The sequence below is a fragment of the Perognathus longimembris genome, chromosome 7, assembly GCF_023159225.1.
Source record: "Perognathus longimembris pacificus isolate PPM17 chromosome 7, ASM2315922v1, whole genome shotgun sequence".
In the NCBI taxonomy this organism is placed as follows: domain Eukaryota; kingdom Metazoa; phylum Chordata; class Mammalia; order Rodentia; family Heteromyidae; genus Perognathus; species Perognathus longimembris.
Window position 1 is genome coordinate 40650503 of NC_063167.1, and position 16886 is coordinate 40667388.

Sequence of the window (16886 nt, forward strand, 5' to 3'; positions counted from 1 at the left end):
GGCTCGGCCTTACAATCCTAGCTACTTAGAGCTGAGATCTGAGGATCTCAGTTCCAAGGCAGCCCAGGTAGGAAAGTCTGCTACATTCTTATTCCAATTAAGCCAGAAGTGGAGCTGTGACTAGAGTGGTAGAGAGCTAGTCTTGAGCAAGAAAGTTCAGAGATAGCATCTAGGCTGTGAGTTCAAGTCCCAAGACCAACACACATATAGATACTCACTCAAAAATTCTGTTCTCTCTCAACTGATATTAATTGAGTATCAAGTATGAGTGTATATTGATGTATATTTAATATTTCTGTCTAAGTTGATTGACCTGTGTCTGTGGTCTTTGTCTTTTCTAAGAATCTGCATATTCTGTTAAAGGTAGAATAATACTAAAATGTAATATACCCCAGATATGCTGCTGGTTGTTGGGGCTGATGGAAAATGAATGCAGAGATCAATAAAATAGCACTGATTGTAGGTCAGAATATACAGTCAGGGATGTAAAAATATCCCAGAGCCACATATAAGGATATGATAACCAAAAGACATAACTGGGAAGAGATACTAAATAGGACAGTGTCTGCTAGAAAATACAGCCCCTGAGGGCAGAGACTGCATCTTTGGTGCACATTCAACACTGGGACAAAGCATGTCACAGAGTAAGTGCACAGCTTATATTTCTGTATTCATAAAATTTATATTCAGTCACTAATGTAAAAGTAGAACTCAATTCCCAGTTTAAAATGAGATTATTTTAGGAGTCAAATGAAGGGAAATGGACAAATTACAGTTGTAGAAGATATCTTTCAACAAGTGGCAAAACTTATCAGCTTTGGATTTCTCATTAATTTTTCTGATTGAGTGAATTGTTCTGGATGTTTGCAATCCCAGTTTGGACTGGAATTGCTGGAATGTTTTTCAATCAGTCTTTTATCAGTTGTGTTGCAGGTCTAGAAAACTCCCAGTGCTGACTTGCCCAAGTGATCTGAAGTCTATTGTAGAAGAATTCAGGTACTGGATTTTGGCCAAGTTCCTAATCCTATCAGTTCGTTTAAAATCATTATCAATGGCCACATCTGCTGGCAACCATAAGCACATGGATAGTATTACATTTTGTTTTATGGGGGTTCATGCTTCATAGAACTTTGGAGCTCCACCAGACTTGGACTCCATCTTAACAATCTCTGAAACTACTCAAGCATGAGGTATGCCTGTGTGAGCCACCAAACTTACATCTGCCACCACATACTTTAAAATAACTCCAGTGTATTGATTATGAGTTCTATATCCCTAGTATTGGTTAGTGTATCCTAAACCAGATTGAAAGTAGGCTCAATCGGAGAATACTTTGGATCTCTTTCTGCTGGCAGGATTGACCAACACTTAGCACCGTCCTAGATGACCTGGTTGGTTGGCCTGTTGACCTTGGCAAATTTGAGCTGGGACTGGCATTGCAGTGCCAAGCATGTGGAACCAAGGTCGACTGCCACCCACGCCCAAACCTCTCTCTGACATTTCTATGGGCCTGGAGCCAGCTCTCCCTCTGAGTTTAATCTCACTGTGAAAATACAAAGGAACACTGAACCTTCCAGTTAATTCAACACCCCACTCCCTCTCCGCCTTCCTGGAGAGGATAACAGCTCTGTTGACCATTATAATGCGTTTTCTGTCTCCCAGCAATCCACATAGTCATTAATTTCTTCTGCTGACATCAGGAAAGAGGATTATGTGTGTGTCTGAAACTGTTCCCAAAGTGCTCATTAGTCATAGATAATTGAAAAACTGGTAGGAGAAGATTTGGTGTAATAGGAGCCCCCGCCTGAGAAGAGGGACTGCAACCACCAGATAATTGTAGACTCCAGCTTTTGACCACTCAGACTGAATAGGAACTCACTGAGCCCAAGGGCCCAGGACAATTGCTTTTCTACATCTCCAGGTGAGGGAGGTATGTATAGGACAGTCATATCAGAAACACAGTTGATCTCTAGATCTATCCATTCCCCGTAAATGATTTTCGTTTTTGTATTTTTATTAGCTTATCTTAGTTATACAAGAGGGTGTCATTGTAATATTATTATACATACATTTCTTCCAGATCAAATTCCATCTCTGTTTCACTCTTCTCCTTTTCTTAAGGCAACTTCAACAGGTTACATTGTTTTCTAATTCATGGAGATCATTATGTTAAGCAAAATAAGCCAGATATAGAAAGACAAGTATCACATGTTTTCTCTCATGTGGGATTTTTATTAGCATGTGGTAGCTACCTCCACAGGGGGAGATTTCACTGTGACAGTTCCATGCTAGTGCAGTATATGCCAGTCATTCTCCCTCCTCTCTGTCACATCCATGGGAGCTTTAAAAAGCCACCATGGTTGAAGACTAATAAAAAAGATAATAAGAGGGGAACCAGCAGGAGAGGATGGGTGGGGTAAAGGTGGCTAATAGAAAGGTAAATATGATCAAAAAGAATGCGAAGAGCCTATGGGTCTCTCCTGCCTACAGTCTGAGAAGTGGGGTTTGGAAAAGATGCACAGAATTCTTAATTCAATTTTATTTTGCTTCAATTTAAGCTTATTTGTTTTTGCCACTGATATAAAATCATTACAAATAATAGAGCAGATTACCCCTGACTGGATCACAACCCTGCTGTACCAACATGCTGTACATTTTTCTAAGTTTTTTCTGGATGTTCCTACATCTTGGCATCTTAAAAAAGAGCTACAAAATTCAGAAAATGGAGGGAAGGAATAGAGTTGGAAGGGATGAGAGAGAATGATGAAAGGGGTAACATTGATCAAGATACATTGCATTCACAAACTGCCTTGTTGAATGGCAGATCCTTTGTACAACTATATAAATAACTAAGTAAAAAAGACAAATCACAAGTGAACATGTTCTGAAAACTATCTTGATCTTTTCCTTTCATGTAGCTTCTACATCATTTCAATGTCATACCTTAATTCAGTCTCACTCATTTTTTTATAGCTATATGGGATTCTGCTGAATTGATATACCCTATCTTATTAACTCTGACAAGTAAAAAATGGTTAAAATATCATAGAAGAAATGTATGTTCAAAGTAGAACAAGGAGAATTTAATGGTTAGTAAAATTATCTCACTCCCACTGAATCTGTTTTCTTTATTTTTCCCCAAGGAATGTGTTTTGTACAAATGGTCCATCTATCTTCTTATAATAAAGTCATATTCTACATAATGTTTTGCAGCCCCATACTTTTCCATTGGCTTGATTATTTCAGAGATTAAAACTGTTTCCCATGTTCATTCTTCACACTATAGGTTTATTTACATAAAATACCAAATCTGAAGGCACAGAATGATGGGTGAGCAGGTCCTTGCCAAGTTAATATGTCTTCAGTCCTCTGTTTCTCATGCAAGCTGCCCCTGGTCTCTGCACGTCCCTGGTCCCCATCTTGTTAACAGAGGGCATCTCAACCCCATGCCTCGTTCCTGAGAACCACCTTTTGCTGTAATGGCATCCACTTACTTGGAAAAATGAAGCATGGAAATTAGCAATGCCCTACCTATCATTCTATTCCAGTCATTTAGCTTCCTAAATTAAACTACTGGATCCTTCCTCAGTTCTCTGAGAACAGGAAGTACACTCTACCTTGCTAGCATTTTCTCCATGATTCTTACAGTCTTGATTTCCCATTGCCTAGTCCCAAATGTCAGTGAGAGCCTTTTGAGGTCAGCACCAAGAACTTGGCACATGATGGAAATCTACATGGGCCATCTGATAACCAATGGTTTCTGAAAACTTTATGAAATGCATGAGTGAATGGTGGAATGGAATCTAGCAGGGACTGATCCTAAGATAGTAAAGTCTTGATTATCTTTGGAAAAGATATTGTGTTTTAATTTTATGGTGAAAGAAAGTAAAACAAGAATAATTATGTGGAGAAAGTTGATCAAGTAGCCTATGACGACTCATCCCCTCCGCGCACCTCTGTTTCAGGAAGTGTCATTTTTAGAGGAGGAATTTCTTAGAGGAATTTCTTATTGCCTATATCTACCATCCTATGTCCTCTGGCCACTGGATAAACAAAGTTCCACTTCCTTGAGGTTAGAGAGATCATTCCTAAAAGCTGTGGGTTCCAGTTGAAGATGGGATGTTCATCTCCCAGGCCACTGCCCTGAGAAGCCTGGCTCACTGCCCTAGGCTGGCTTTTCAGAAAGCACAGGCTGAGAATACCTTGAGAGGATGTTTATTGGATATAGTCATCCCTGATAGGAAGAGGGAGTAGGGTTGGGCACTGGAAGACAATTGAAGGATGATGTAGCACCACAATTTGGCCTGCTAAGCAGTGTTCTAGTGCAAGGGGTATTGCCTGAATCACAAGGGGCAGCTAGTCTGGTAAGGACCTCCTTGACGGGGCAGTTTGTTTGCAGCCGAGGCAGCACTGAGTGAGCTGGCAGATTTTTACAACCATAGTCTTCTCATAGCACACCCTATGAAGAGGAAATTGAGGTCATGTTGTGTTCCTATCTACCATACTCCCTACATCCAATCCATCATTATAACTTGTTAGTTCTTATTCCACATCCGATCTCCTATCTTTCTCTGTTTCTTCACTAAGTTAAGGTAACTTTTCTTTCTTTGACGATTGAAGTTGCTTTGCTGCTCTTACTTCACTTAAGTCCAATTTCTTCCCTCTCCCTGGCCTCCTCTTGCCTTCTTTTCCTCCACTTTCACCTCCTCCCTGTTTCATAAACCATTGCCAGAAGAGTTTCATAAAACATTTCCAGACACCTTACTTAGGCATAGTATACCTCTACTGGTTTCCAGTGGCCTTGGTGGTGAAGCTAGCAGTGTGGGTTTCAAGTCCTGCCTCTAGCCTCACTGCCTGGACTCCTTCACCCACCCTGGTCTGTGTTCCACTTTACCCAGACCCCTGACACCTCACAGGTGCCTCCTCTCTGCTTTCCTGCTCTTTGCTCAAGATGGTTCCTTCCCTGAGAAATCTTCCAGCAACCCTATGTGGGCTTTGACCCCAGTGAGCCCCCAAGACTCTGCCTCGCAGTGGTCTGTAGCCATGCAGTGAGCCCAGGTAATATGGAAACAAATGGGCTCATTTTCAGCTAAGGTTTCCTTCTCAATCACCAGAAAAGAAGAAAGTCCCACCCTGCTAATCCCCTTTCTGTCTGGGTCTTTCTCTATAAAAAGTACCCGCTTTTATGTTTATGGAGATTGAGGATAAAAAGGGAAGAGATTTTCCATTTTGCCTTTTTGGTGAAAATTAAACGTTAAAAAAATCAAGTTTAATGGATAAGATTCCCAAATGTTGCTGGCTTCTAAACATACAATAGTATTTGATTCCTTCATTGATTCACAACACATTTGAGAAAAAAATTTTCCTTTAGAAAGGAAAGTAACAAATAAGAGTCAAAGTTTTGCTGTCAGTCAGAGGAGAACCCACGGCCTGCTTCCTCCAGTCATTAGGCTGTGTGACTGTGTGAAATGCGCTTTTTTTTTTTTGTCTAAAACTCTTGGTTTTCCCATCTCTGTGGAATGTGGACATTACAGGTACTACAGTGCCCTTCATAGATGGCTACTATGAAAACAAGAAAAGAAAACACGTGTTAGTGTTCTGAGTACAGTGCAGGGCCTGGAAGGCTTACCATGGGCAGGATGTTTATTATGTGTTACATACTAGACAGAGTGACATAATTAAGAAATTGTCCAGAACCAAATTGTCCAGAACCAAGGGCAGGTTTCTGTTACCTTGGGAATTCAACTCAGGATAGAGGTTCCCCCACCATTCCCCCCTTTAAAGCTTTTTGGAGCATTTAAACCTTGTTCCCTAGACCAACATCATCCATAGACATTTCAGCCACGTATTTCTAATTTTGCAATAACAATAATAATATTTTTGCTTAAGTAGATACTCAATTTGTTTAGCATATTTAACTTACTAGATCCAAAATATCACTTTGATGTAATTGAAATTTTTTGCAGTGCTAAGGATTTAACTTCAGGGCTTTGAACAAGCTAGGCAAGTATTGAGATATATCCCAGCTTGATATTAAAATTACTAATGATATAATTTACATTCATCTTTCTAGACTGGACCATTGATATTAGGTATGCATTTTCTACTGGTAATATCGCAATCAGGCATTAAATTTTCATTATGAATACCTGATTTAGATTTCCTTTTGTATGTTTGTGTGTGTGAGTGAGTGTGTGTATATGTATGTATGTATGTATGTGTGCCAGTCTTGTGCCTTGAACTCAGGACTTAGTGCTGTCCCTGAGCATTTTGCTCAAGATCAGCATTCTATCACTTGAGACATACTTTTACTTCTGGTTTTGGAGTAGTTAGACTTGCCCTTGCTGGTTTGCAACCTCCAACCTCAGGTCTCAGCCTCCTGGGTAGCCAGGATTACAGACACAAACCACGAGAGCCTGGCTAAATTTCTTAAATTAGAAAAAGTAGATGTACATGCTCAAATTATTCTACACAAATATAGTTTTTCAAATACTGAATTTAGTGTCAGTTTCTTTCCATTTAAATGGAAATTAATCAAAGTCAAATAAAATGAATAATCTTAAGTCTTCAGTTATTTCGGCCAAATTTCTAGTGCTCAGACACGTTTGCAGTGTTGTCAATCTTTTTTTTTTTTTTTTTTTTGCCAGTCCTGGGGCTTGAACTCAGGGCCTGAGCACTGTCCCTGGCTTCTTTTTGCTCAAGGCTAGTAGTACTCTGCCCCTTGAGCCACAGCGCCACTTCTGGCCTTTTCTGTCTATGTGGTACTGAGGAATCAAACCCAGGGCTTCATGTATACAAGGCAAGCACTCTACCACTAGGCCATGTTCCCAGCCCATTTTCAATCTTGTTGACTAACATTTTTTACATTCAGTTACAGATAGAAGCTCACTAGTTGGTGGAAATGGATGAGCATGATGCTGTGGAGGTGCTATTTCTATTCAGAGAAGAATGATTGAGTCATTCACCCTCTGCCCATCCCCCTCCACACTTGCTTCTGAGTCCAGATGTCCTGGAACACAGAAGTCATGGAGCTCCATGAACAATTATAAGCAGTGTCTTAGTGCTCAACAGATTTTTGATCAAGCACTCCGAATCCTTTATCTTGGAGTTCAAGGGTTTATTAGAATATATATGAGCCAAATCATAACCCCACTTTTACTCTGCAAAAGTACTTATTATAAGATTTTTTTTCAGGATGGGTGAGGGCTTAGCCTCTGTTAAACACCTGGCAACAGAGAGGTTATTTCATTTTCTTCTGAATAGATGTTTCTCTCTGTCTCATCTCATCTTCCAAGTGGGGAACAAGAACTGTCTCTCACAGACTCACTGTGTCCACACAAAGCAAGGCAATCAATAAATTATTAACCAAAAGCCTGACTGACTGTAAGAATTCCAGGTCATGTGAAATGCTACATTGTGCAAGTCCAAAGAATATCCTTCACATTGTGTTCTAATGTACCAGCTTCATGAACTTTGTAAGGTTTCTATTGAGCTGTCTTTTCCTGCTAAGAAAAAATGTCTTCAGAAATTCTTGGAGTACAATACTTCCCTCCTATCCTGTGTTTGGAAGTGACCACAAAGTAAATTTTCTCTACTTCTTTAGGACTATGTGTTCACCTACTCATTCAGAGGCCACTGTATATTCCTTTGGAATTTCCCATTAATGGAATCTTACTTTGATTCCAGTGATAGCTCAGAGTTTATACCTTGTAAATTACTCCAATGCACAGCTCATACATACACAAAGGTCACCAAATGGGTCAAAGGACTCTTCATGGCTGTATGGTTTCTATCTTTGTGAAGTTGAGAAAACTCAGGGAGGAATTGGGGGAGCCAAAAGGTCCTCTTAAGGAACCCTTTGTTCACTTTTGTATATCCAAACTGATGGGTGTTTGTTTTTTCTCATGTCTATCCAGGAAACCAAGTGCTGCCTCCTGGAGCTGCTCTCGGCAGTGGGCTCACGCCAGAGGCAGCCAAAGAGCTTGGCCTTCCCCCAGGGATTGCAGTGGCTGCTTCACTCATCGATGCCCATGCAGGAGGACTAGGTAACTTCTTATTTTATGCTCATAACCAGCTTTGTGTGCCAAGAGAATGTTCCCCAGAACCCCAAAAGGCTCCTTTTTTTTGGTTATAAAATCAAAGGTCAAGGACTACTAATTGAAGATGTAATCATGAAAATTTAGGCTTTACATGGAATTATAGAACTTTTTATCCAGTATGAAATGTTATTAAAAGGTGTTCTTTTCCTTTTTTAAAAGAAGTATATTTTATTGTTATTGTATTGGTGATGTACAGAAGGGTTACAGTTATATAAGTCAGGTAATGAGTACTGTTGGTTTTTGTTTTTATTTTTTTGAACCATGTCACCCCTTAGAAGGTATTTTCTCTGCACATCATGATGTAGGAAATAGGCCTGAATATATACCTGGGTAGTTCTTTGGCTTACTGAAGCTTAACAAAACATGCTCACTTCCATCTCATCTGTATGATCGTAGTATAAATACCTACTTATACAACAAAACCTTAAGTCTAAGAGATTTTGGGGTTGTTTTTTTTTTTTTTTTTACCATACTTGGCTTCTTCTTAAATCTAATTAATTGATTATAGTGTTAATTCAATTTTCCTATATAACTTTAAAATCTGTCATTCATGCATTTACTTATTCTTTTTTTTTGGGGGGGGGGCCAGTCCTGGGGCTTGGACTCAGGGCCTGAGGACTGTCCCTGGCTTCTTCTTGCTCAAGGCTAGCACTCTGCCACTTGAGCCACAGCGCCACTTCTGGCCATTTTCTGTATATGTGGTGCTGGGGAATCGAACCTAGGGCCTCATGTATACGAGGCAAGCACTCTTGCCACTAGGCCATATCCCCAGCCTCTACTTATTCATTTTTAAATGACCCATTGACCATTGAACATTGAACAGGTATGGTACTGTAGGTCAGTGAATCTAAAACGAAATCAAAAGATGGGGGTATGCCTCAGTGGTAGAGCACTTGTGTAGCAATCATCAGCCCTGGGGTTAATCCCTAGCAACTCAAAAATAAATAAAAGGAAACCAGCATCTCTTCCAAAATTTTAATAGAAAAGCCTGCCATGGAGTAACGAATCACAGTGACCTGTAATAATTATACTCTCTCAAAGATTTATCATTATTTCAGGGTTGGTTTTGTTTTCCTGTTTTTTGGAAGCTGTTGTGAGTCTGGACATTTCTCATTTCACTATAGACATATATTTTCCCCTGCCTTTCATTCTCAGAGTATTTGTTTTAAACTGTTGTTTCACTTGCCTCTGCCATGACCCACGAGTGAAAGAGAGCAGAGGGCTTAATAACCTGAAAGGTCATCTACTAGTCCAACCACAGGTTAACTGAAGGTACATATCAAGTTTTTTCAAACCTATCAGCTATCCTTGTAGAAAATGAAGATTACCTGTGAAGACCTACCCGGACCAAGTCTCTTTTAATCCTTTAGAGAGAAAATTCTCATTGTTCTTTGTGTGTGTGTGTGTGTGTGTGTGTGTGTGTGTGTGTGTGTGTGTGTGTGTCTGTGTCTGTGTCTGTGTCTGTGTCTGTCTATGTGTCTATATGTCTGTGTGTATCTGTCTTAATAATACTGATTTGGGACAGTGAGTCTCCTGAAACATTTGTTGGTACCATGGATAAGAGTATTCCAGTGGCAGACAGAAGATCAAGGCAATTCCTGTTCTGTCTACAAATAAGGTATCTCTTGGCATGTCTGATTGTTCTTCTATGGAAAGAGCTACCAGTGCCCCTTCATGGGATTGTTATAAGAATCAATGATGGAAATAGTTAAAGCAGTCAGCATAGAAGCTGTCACATAGGAGTCACTTGATAACAAGGCCTCTTTCCCTCTTTCTCTCACTGTGTTTTTCTTACTCCAGAATCACAATGCTTGACATGAAACAGAAGCTTCATAAATGAAGATCTCTGAGGTGCCACCCTGGTAGGAAGTGTCTGTGATAGAATGCCTTCTCTGTGAATGTGCTGGTGGAGAGTATCAGCTTCTGTCTTCTCTGAATCTGCCCTAGCTTCTCTTTAGCTGTCCATTACTGAATATAGGATTCACTACTTTCAGATTCTGTGTAGATTGAGGTTGAAATTAACTCATTGGATGAACTCTGTGATAGATTCCTGAACATTGAGAAGAAATAACTGCAGATTTTTCATAAACAAGCCCTAAAAACTATGGTCTCATGAAGTGCTGGCCTTGTATGACCTACCTGTGGCCACATCAGCTAGGCATGACCTGCATTATTGTCAGTCACACCAGTTGTTGGCCTAGCATAATCTGCCTTGTGGTCACATCAAGTGTTGGCCAGGCATGACCTATCTTGGGGTCATATCAGGTGCTGGTTGTGTATGACCTGCTTTGGACTTCACATTCTGACAGATAGGAGTGGTCAGCTTTGGCTTTGTGAAATAACCCCTTGATAGTCATTTCCTAAGGATACTCTGGGATGAGAGGATGAAGATCAAAGGAGCAAGTATAACTCCACTCATATTTTTTCCAGTACTAGGAACAGGAGGAGGAAGAACTTTGTGGGAATAAAAATCAAAGATAAAAGAACATTTTGTTTTTAAGGTGCTTGTTAGTTCAACAGCAGACAGCCGGCAGTGAGGGGTAACTTTGTTTGCACTTTGTGGGGGTGGTACTGGCCTGGGCTCCTGCTGCTGATAGTTTTCTAGCTTATAAAAATAGCATTAACTTTGTTCCAGGTCTGTTCTTGGCTTCAGCATTCCAACTGTCCCAAAAGGCAATAACAACTTCGCTTCTCTGTCAGGCCTCTCTCCTCTTGGTTGTTGTTCTCTATCAGACACTCCTGACTACCCACTATGTCTTGAAGCTTGTACTGTCCTGTCTGGGAAGCCTTCTCTGCCTCCCAAAGCTAACTTAGTTCTTTCTTTTTTGTATTTCAGATTTGCATGTGCAACATTGTCTCATCTACTACTTTTTATAATATTATGTGTGTGCATATGTGTATAATTTTGGCATGTTTTCATTTTATCTTCATATCTCAGTAACATGTAGTACTTTGAATGTGGAGAACCCTTAACACATATTTATTTAGTGAATGAGTCAGTCAGTGAATGAATGAATGGCGTTTACTGCATGGGAATCAATATCTCAGCTCAGTGATATAGTAACTTATTGTGCAGTGGTAACTGACCCTAGACACTACCTATATCCCGCTCCATTCTCCAGGACTGAAAGCATCTGGTTTGAACGCTTCCTGAGCTAGATGTCTGCAAAGCTCTGTGCTTTATGTTTCTATCACATTAGCAGGTTTGGGCCAAGAACAAATTTTGTGGCTAGGTTTAGCATGACTGATTACCAGTACTAGATTCTTTGCCAGATGTTGAATGGGCTTAAAAGGCTTATCTGGGGCAGATGTTGAATTGGCTTAAATTGCTCATCTGAGTTGCACAGTCAAACCAAATTGAGAGTTTTTTAAGTTTCTTTTTCTTTCTTTTGTTATGGCAGAAACAATTTATTTAGCCATCCTTGGAAAAAGAGATTCTGGCCCATGCACTGCTAGAGCAAAGCACAAGTGGTTCCAGAGAGCAAAAAAACAAGTCAATTTCTTATCTCATACTTATCAGTGTTGTGGAAGTATGGTAGACAGGCAGCAGCATTAGATAATTTAATTGGGGCAAGTGTTTATAAATACTACATATATATGTGTATGTATACATTTATTTATATGTGTATATACACACTTATACATACATACATACATACATACATACCCACACTGAAAACAGCATGTTTAACCATAAAATATACTGTCAATAATCTGCACTTCTAAACTTAAATTTACTAAGCATATCAACATAGAATTGTTCCACATAACAGCTTTGTAGTGCCGAGAGGGCAGCTACGTGATGCGTGCCTTCATGTTCCCATTGGATTCCTGAATCTCCAGAAGTCTGTGAGTTGAAGACCCAAGAATAGACTTTGGTTTGATATCTTATATGAGGCAACCTTTTTTCCATTCTTTTTAAAATCATTATAAAAGTGATATACATAGTGGTTATAGTTACATAAGTCAGGTAATGAGTATATTTCTTTTTGGACAATGTCACCCTTTCCCTTGCTCTCTCCCAGTTTTTCCCTCCTGCCCCCACCAACAGGTTGTATATTTCATTTTCAACATAGTGTCTAGTGAGTGCCACTGCTCCATTTATTCACGCTCAAAGCAACTTTACAATATCAAGTTCTGCAAGGCTGCATAACTTGCTGACTATCTCAGTTAAAGTGGCAATGGCTGATAAAACCCATGCCATTTGGTTGGAACCCCAGTTCATACTTCTTGTCACTGTGTTATATGTTATGACAGGTTAGTAATATGAGATCTATCTTGCTCTGAAATTTAACACAAGACCTTGTATGAGCAAGCAACAAATCTGGAAAAAAGTTTTTAATGAATTTATTGACAAGTGACTTAGTTGTTGGAAGTATAAGCTAAATATGAAAGCAAGTGAACTTCTGGAAAATTGTAGCCTAATAGAGAAAATAAGTAAATAACGTAATTACAGTTACTTATACTAAGTATGGGAAGCTTTGGCAAAACAAAGCAGGCTCAAGATTGAGACTTACAGAATTGCATAAGGGTTTCTAGAGGAAGAGATTTCTGGTAATGTACTAACACATCCTGACTTTGTTGATGCTTCTTGGTTTAATGGAACCTATTGTTTGCTGTTATTTTCAAACAAAGTTTAACTTCTAATAAAGTGACAATATCTAATAAAGTAGCAATTATCATTTAATTTCTAATAAAGTGATAATATCAACACCTTCAATAATAAAAAGTAGCCAGACCCACTCTTCTTGGAGCTGTTACAATTACAGCCATCTCTTATGTCATCCACCAAAAGAACTGCCTAATGCATCTCATAGTTTTAGCTCTTGTTCCCCAAAACAGTCCTATAAGGTAGAGATTATTTCCCCTTCTGTATGTGAGAGAACTGAGGGAGAAAAGAATAACATTTCCAAAAGCCCATTCTCTTTATCTCTGAATCAGTAATTTTCAACCAGGATGAATTTACCTTCCCCCACCCCCAACCCTAGGTGATATTTGATAGTGTTTGGAGGCAGCTTTATTTATCACCTCTTGGGAGGGGGTAATGGCACTGGCCTGTGGTTGTCAAAAGCCAAGGAAGATGCTGAGCATTTCAGGTGCTATGCCAGCCCCCCTACAACAAAGAGTTATCTAGCCACAAATATCAACAGCACTGCAGCTGAGGCACTTGACTCTATCCTGAAATACCTACATGTCTCCTTGTCAATTCTGTTTAATTCTATAGAAAGCATCCAGAAATAAGAGTTTGTTGATATCTTAGGGCCTTAAAAGATGACATGACTTCCTCAGTAAAATCAGTTATAAGCTGAGCACTGGTGGTGTCTACCTATAATGCTAGCTACTCAGGAGGCTAAACTCTGAGCATGGAAATTTGAATCCAGTCCTGGTAGGAAAGTTTATGAAACCTTTTTATCTAAAACTTTAAACTACCAGAAATGCCAGAAGTGGAGCTGGGATTCAAGTGATAGAGTACTGGCCTTGGGTGAAAAAGTTCAGGAACAGGGTCCAGGCCCAAAGTTCAAGTATAGGCACTAGAAACAAATAAGCAAGGACACAAGCAAGCAGTTGTAAGAGAATTGCAATGAATACTGAGGAGGAGATACAGGATGAATTGAACCTTGTGGATCCTGTGAATGTCAAGCAATTCTGTACCAGCCGGGCCTTGTTGCACACCATGGCCATTCTACAACTTTCCTCTTCTTATTTCACCATTTTGGAGAACCTCCCTTCCTTGTCCAATAACAAGAAAATCCTTCTCAACCATTAGCACTCAGTTTACATGTTACTTCCACTGCAGAAACCTCTTCAAATGGAATCTTGTCATTAGAAAAATATCAATCCCCCCTGCTCTGTTTCAGCAAATCGTTACCTCTTTTCACTTCTCCCAACAAATCACACTCCCTTTGGTATGCCCACCATTCAGTATAAAGCCTGAATACTCAGGCCTCGCTATACTAGCAAATCCATTAATAATTAAGATAGTCATTATGAAGGCTCTTTCTTTGCAAATACAGAAATGCTCTTTCTTTGTAAATACAGGTGAGGGAACCTTTGAAAAATATGGATGCCAAGCCTTAATCCTGAGCAAAGATCCGAATCTTAGTGTCACAGCTTGGACCTGAAATAGTGGTTTTTAAGCATGGAAGAGGAGAAGGCTTTCGGTGACTGTCAGTGAGGGCATGGGGTACACACAGCGAGGACATGGGGTAGTGACATTCAACTGCCAAGTAGGCAGATCAGACCCAAGCAGAATTATCCTATGAAGGAGTCAGCCCCCGGCTAAGGTCAAGAGCTGGGGGTAGGAGGGAGCTCATTCTAAAAGAGAAAGAAGGTAATCCAAAAGGCAGATAATCTGTAACAAATGGAGGGGGTTTAGAAGTACTGATAAAGTCATCCTGGGAGTCTGGAAAGAGAAAACCTGTGCCAGTCCCTGAGCAGTAAGAGCATAGACAGTGTAGGGGTTTCTGGAAGTAAGTCAGAAGTGAATTTATTAATGTGACTTCACATTATTATTTGAAATTGAAGTTTGGTTCCATGCAAACTTATGCTGCCTGAGACCTCAGTCATGATATGAGCATAGCAACTGACTGTGGTTCAGAGGGACAGAGAGGAGACCTGTGGGAGCAGAACTCTAGATTTCCTGTTCCCAAGCTGCTTGGCTTTCTCAGAGTGTGACTTTCTCTAGATTTTAGAGAAGTGGGTAAGCCAGGAGACCAGCCTTTACCAGGTAGACAGAAAGCTGGAAGGGATCCAAACCTTGGGGTATGGCCAGCTCCCCCCTCCCTTTACCCCTCTTTAAATCTTATGTGACACAATTCAGTAAGCATAGCTGTGTACCTGTCCTGAAGTCATGTTTTCACTTTCATACACATACTCCGGTTTGGATATTGAGTAATTCTAAGTTTTTGGAACTCAAAGGCTAGTCAAAGATTTTATGTATCAAAATTATTCAGTTTGCAGATGAGGAAACTCAAACTGGGAAACATGGACAGTCTCAGAAGGTTATAATAGCAAATTATTGTCCAAGTTGAGTTTCAAACCTACACAGTCTGCTTCAGCCACCAGGGCTCTACTCCCATTATGTAAATCGATCTCCAAATTAGGAAGAGAGAATGGTTCCTGGTTTATTATTCTATCCCATATCTTAGATCCCACGTAATGGCAGCAGTCCATTTCACAGGTGGCTATCAAAATAGGTCAATGAGCTTTTCTAAGTCACATGAATGAGTCCCTTTGTTTTTTTGTCTACAATCCACACTAAGTTCAAAAGATCTTTCTCAAGCTGGCAGTAATAAAGCACTTGGTATTTGACTTGCCTACAAAGAGCCTAACGTAGTTATTTTTCTTTTACCTACTATTTATTGAACACATACTCTTGGCCACATGTTTAGCTAGGTGCTCTAAGTCACAGTTGTCAGTTTATAACTACTCTGTGAGATGCCATTGTTTTCTACATTGAATGTTCAAGGAGATAAGGTGTGATCAAGGTGTATTAGCTTGTTCATTATAACGTGTGTGTGTGTGTGTGTGTGTGTGTGTGTGTGTGTGTGTGTGTTGGTATCAGGGTTTGAACTCAGGACCTGAGTACTGTCCTTTAGCTTTATCACTCAAGGATAGCTACTTGAACCACACCTCCACTTCTGACTTCTTGGTGGTTAGTTAGAGATAAGAGTCTCATGGACTTTCCAGCCTAGGCTGGCTGGCTTCGAACCTTAATCTTCAGAAATCAGCCTCCTGAGTAGCTAAGATTATAAGCATGATTCATCAGACTCTGGGTGTCATGGTAACATTTGTAATAAATAATGAAGTTAGGGTCTAGATCTAAGTCTCTAGGACTCTGAGGCTTATGAATTTTTTCCCTACTAACCCTAACTGGTATATTTTCTGTCTAGGAATTTTTGTACCTTTACTCACATTAGCCTAGCTCATGTCAGGACTTACTTACATCTGTAACAGAGCACAGTGCTTCTATTTCACATTCTTCTGGGCAGGTATATTTCTAGATCCATTTCATTGGTGAGAAGGTAGAGACTAGAGCAGGGAACTGACAGTAATAAAAGGTATTCAAAATAACACATGAGACTGGGTTCTGCCAGTATGGGGAATAAGACAGACTCATCACCCCAGCATTGGAGTGGAATACATGGCTATTTTTACCTGTCTGATAGAGAGATTGATACTAAGATTGATATTTTTTGTTGTATTACTTCAGTCAATTAATGCAGATACTGATTTCTTTCGTGTAGTGACTTATCAAACCCTTTCAAAACCTCACCACAGGAACATGGAGGGTATTCCTGCCCACCTCTAATGGTTGAGAAAACCAGTAGAAAGAGAGGGAATTTGCCTAAAGTAATAGAACTAGGAGGGGTTGGATCCCAGATCCACTCCCATCTTTGCTTTACTCTTGACATCTAACAGTGAACAATTAGTAAAGGAACCTGGTGTCTTAAGCTAGCTTCATTTTCTATGCTTGGACCCTTTGATATCAAGCACATCTTAGACCACTTCATGAGCCCTCAGACCTTATTTGGTTTTCAGTGGGAATAATTAACCAACAGGCTCTAATTTATTCTGTGAAGTATCAGTATGTGGCTGAGTGAGATAAGCTGTTATTCTCCTTTGGTGAACTTGGTTACAAAACTACATGATAGCCCGGCTCTGGGTTCTGCTGCTGCCAACCACCTGTTTGGGTCTCTACTACTACTGCTGCCACCAGTACTACTACTACTACTACTCTACACACCATTTTCAATAGTAGAATATTGCTAGAATAGTGTTTAGGGG

General features: G+C 40.0%; 1 protein-coding gene across 6 annotated transcripts in view; it reads left to right on the forward strand.

Moving 5' to 3' along the window:
* Positions 1-16886, forward strand: part of Fggy (FGGY carbohydrate kinase domain containing) — a 380313-nt gene that overhangs the window by 181264 nt on the left and 182163 nt on the right. For 5 of the 6 annotated variants that reach the window (XR_007211617.1, XM_048351429.1, XM_048351432.1 and 2 more), the window contains exon 7: positions 7917-8045. The exons of the other annotated variant lie outside the window; for it this stretch is intronic. Coding sequence is in view for 4 of the 5 variants with exons in the window: in XM_048351429.1 (XP_048207386.1) it covers positions 7917-8045 (129 nt within the window). In the remaining variant the exon portion in view is untranslated. The remainder of the gene's footprint in view (positions 1-7916; positions 8046-16886) is intronic. 6 annotated transcript variants of the gene reach the window in all.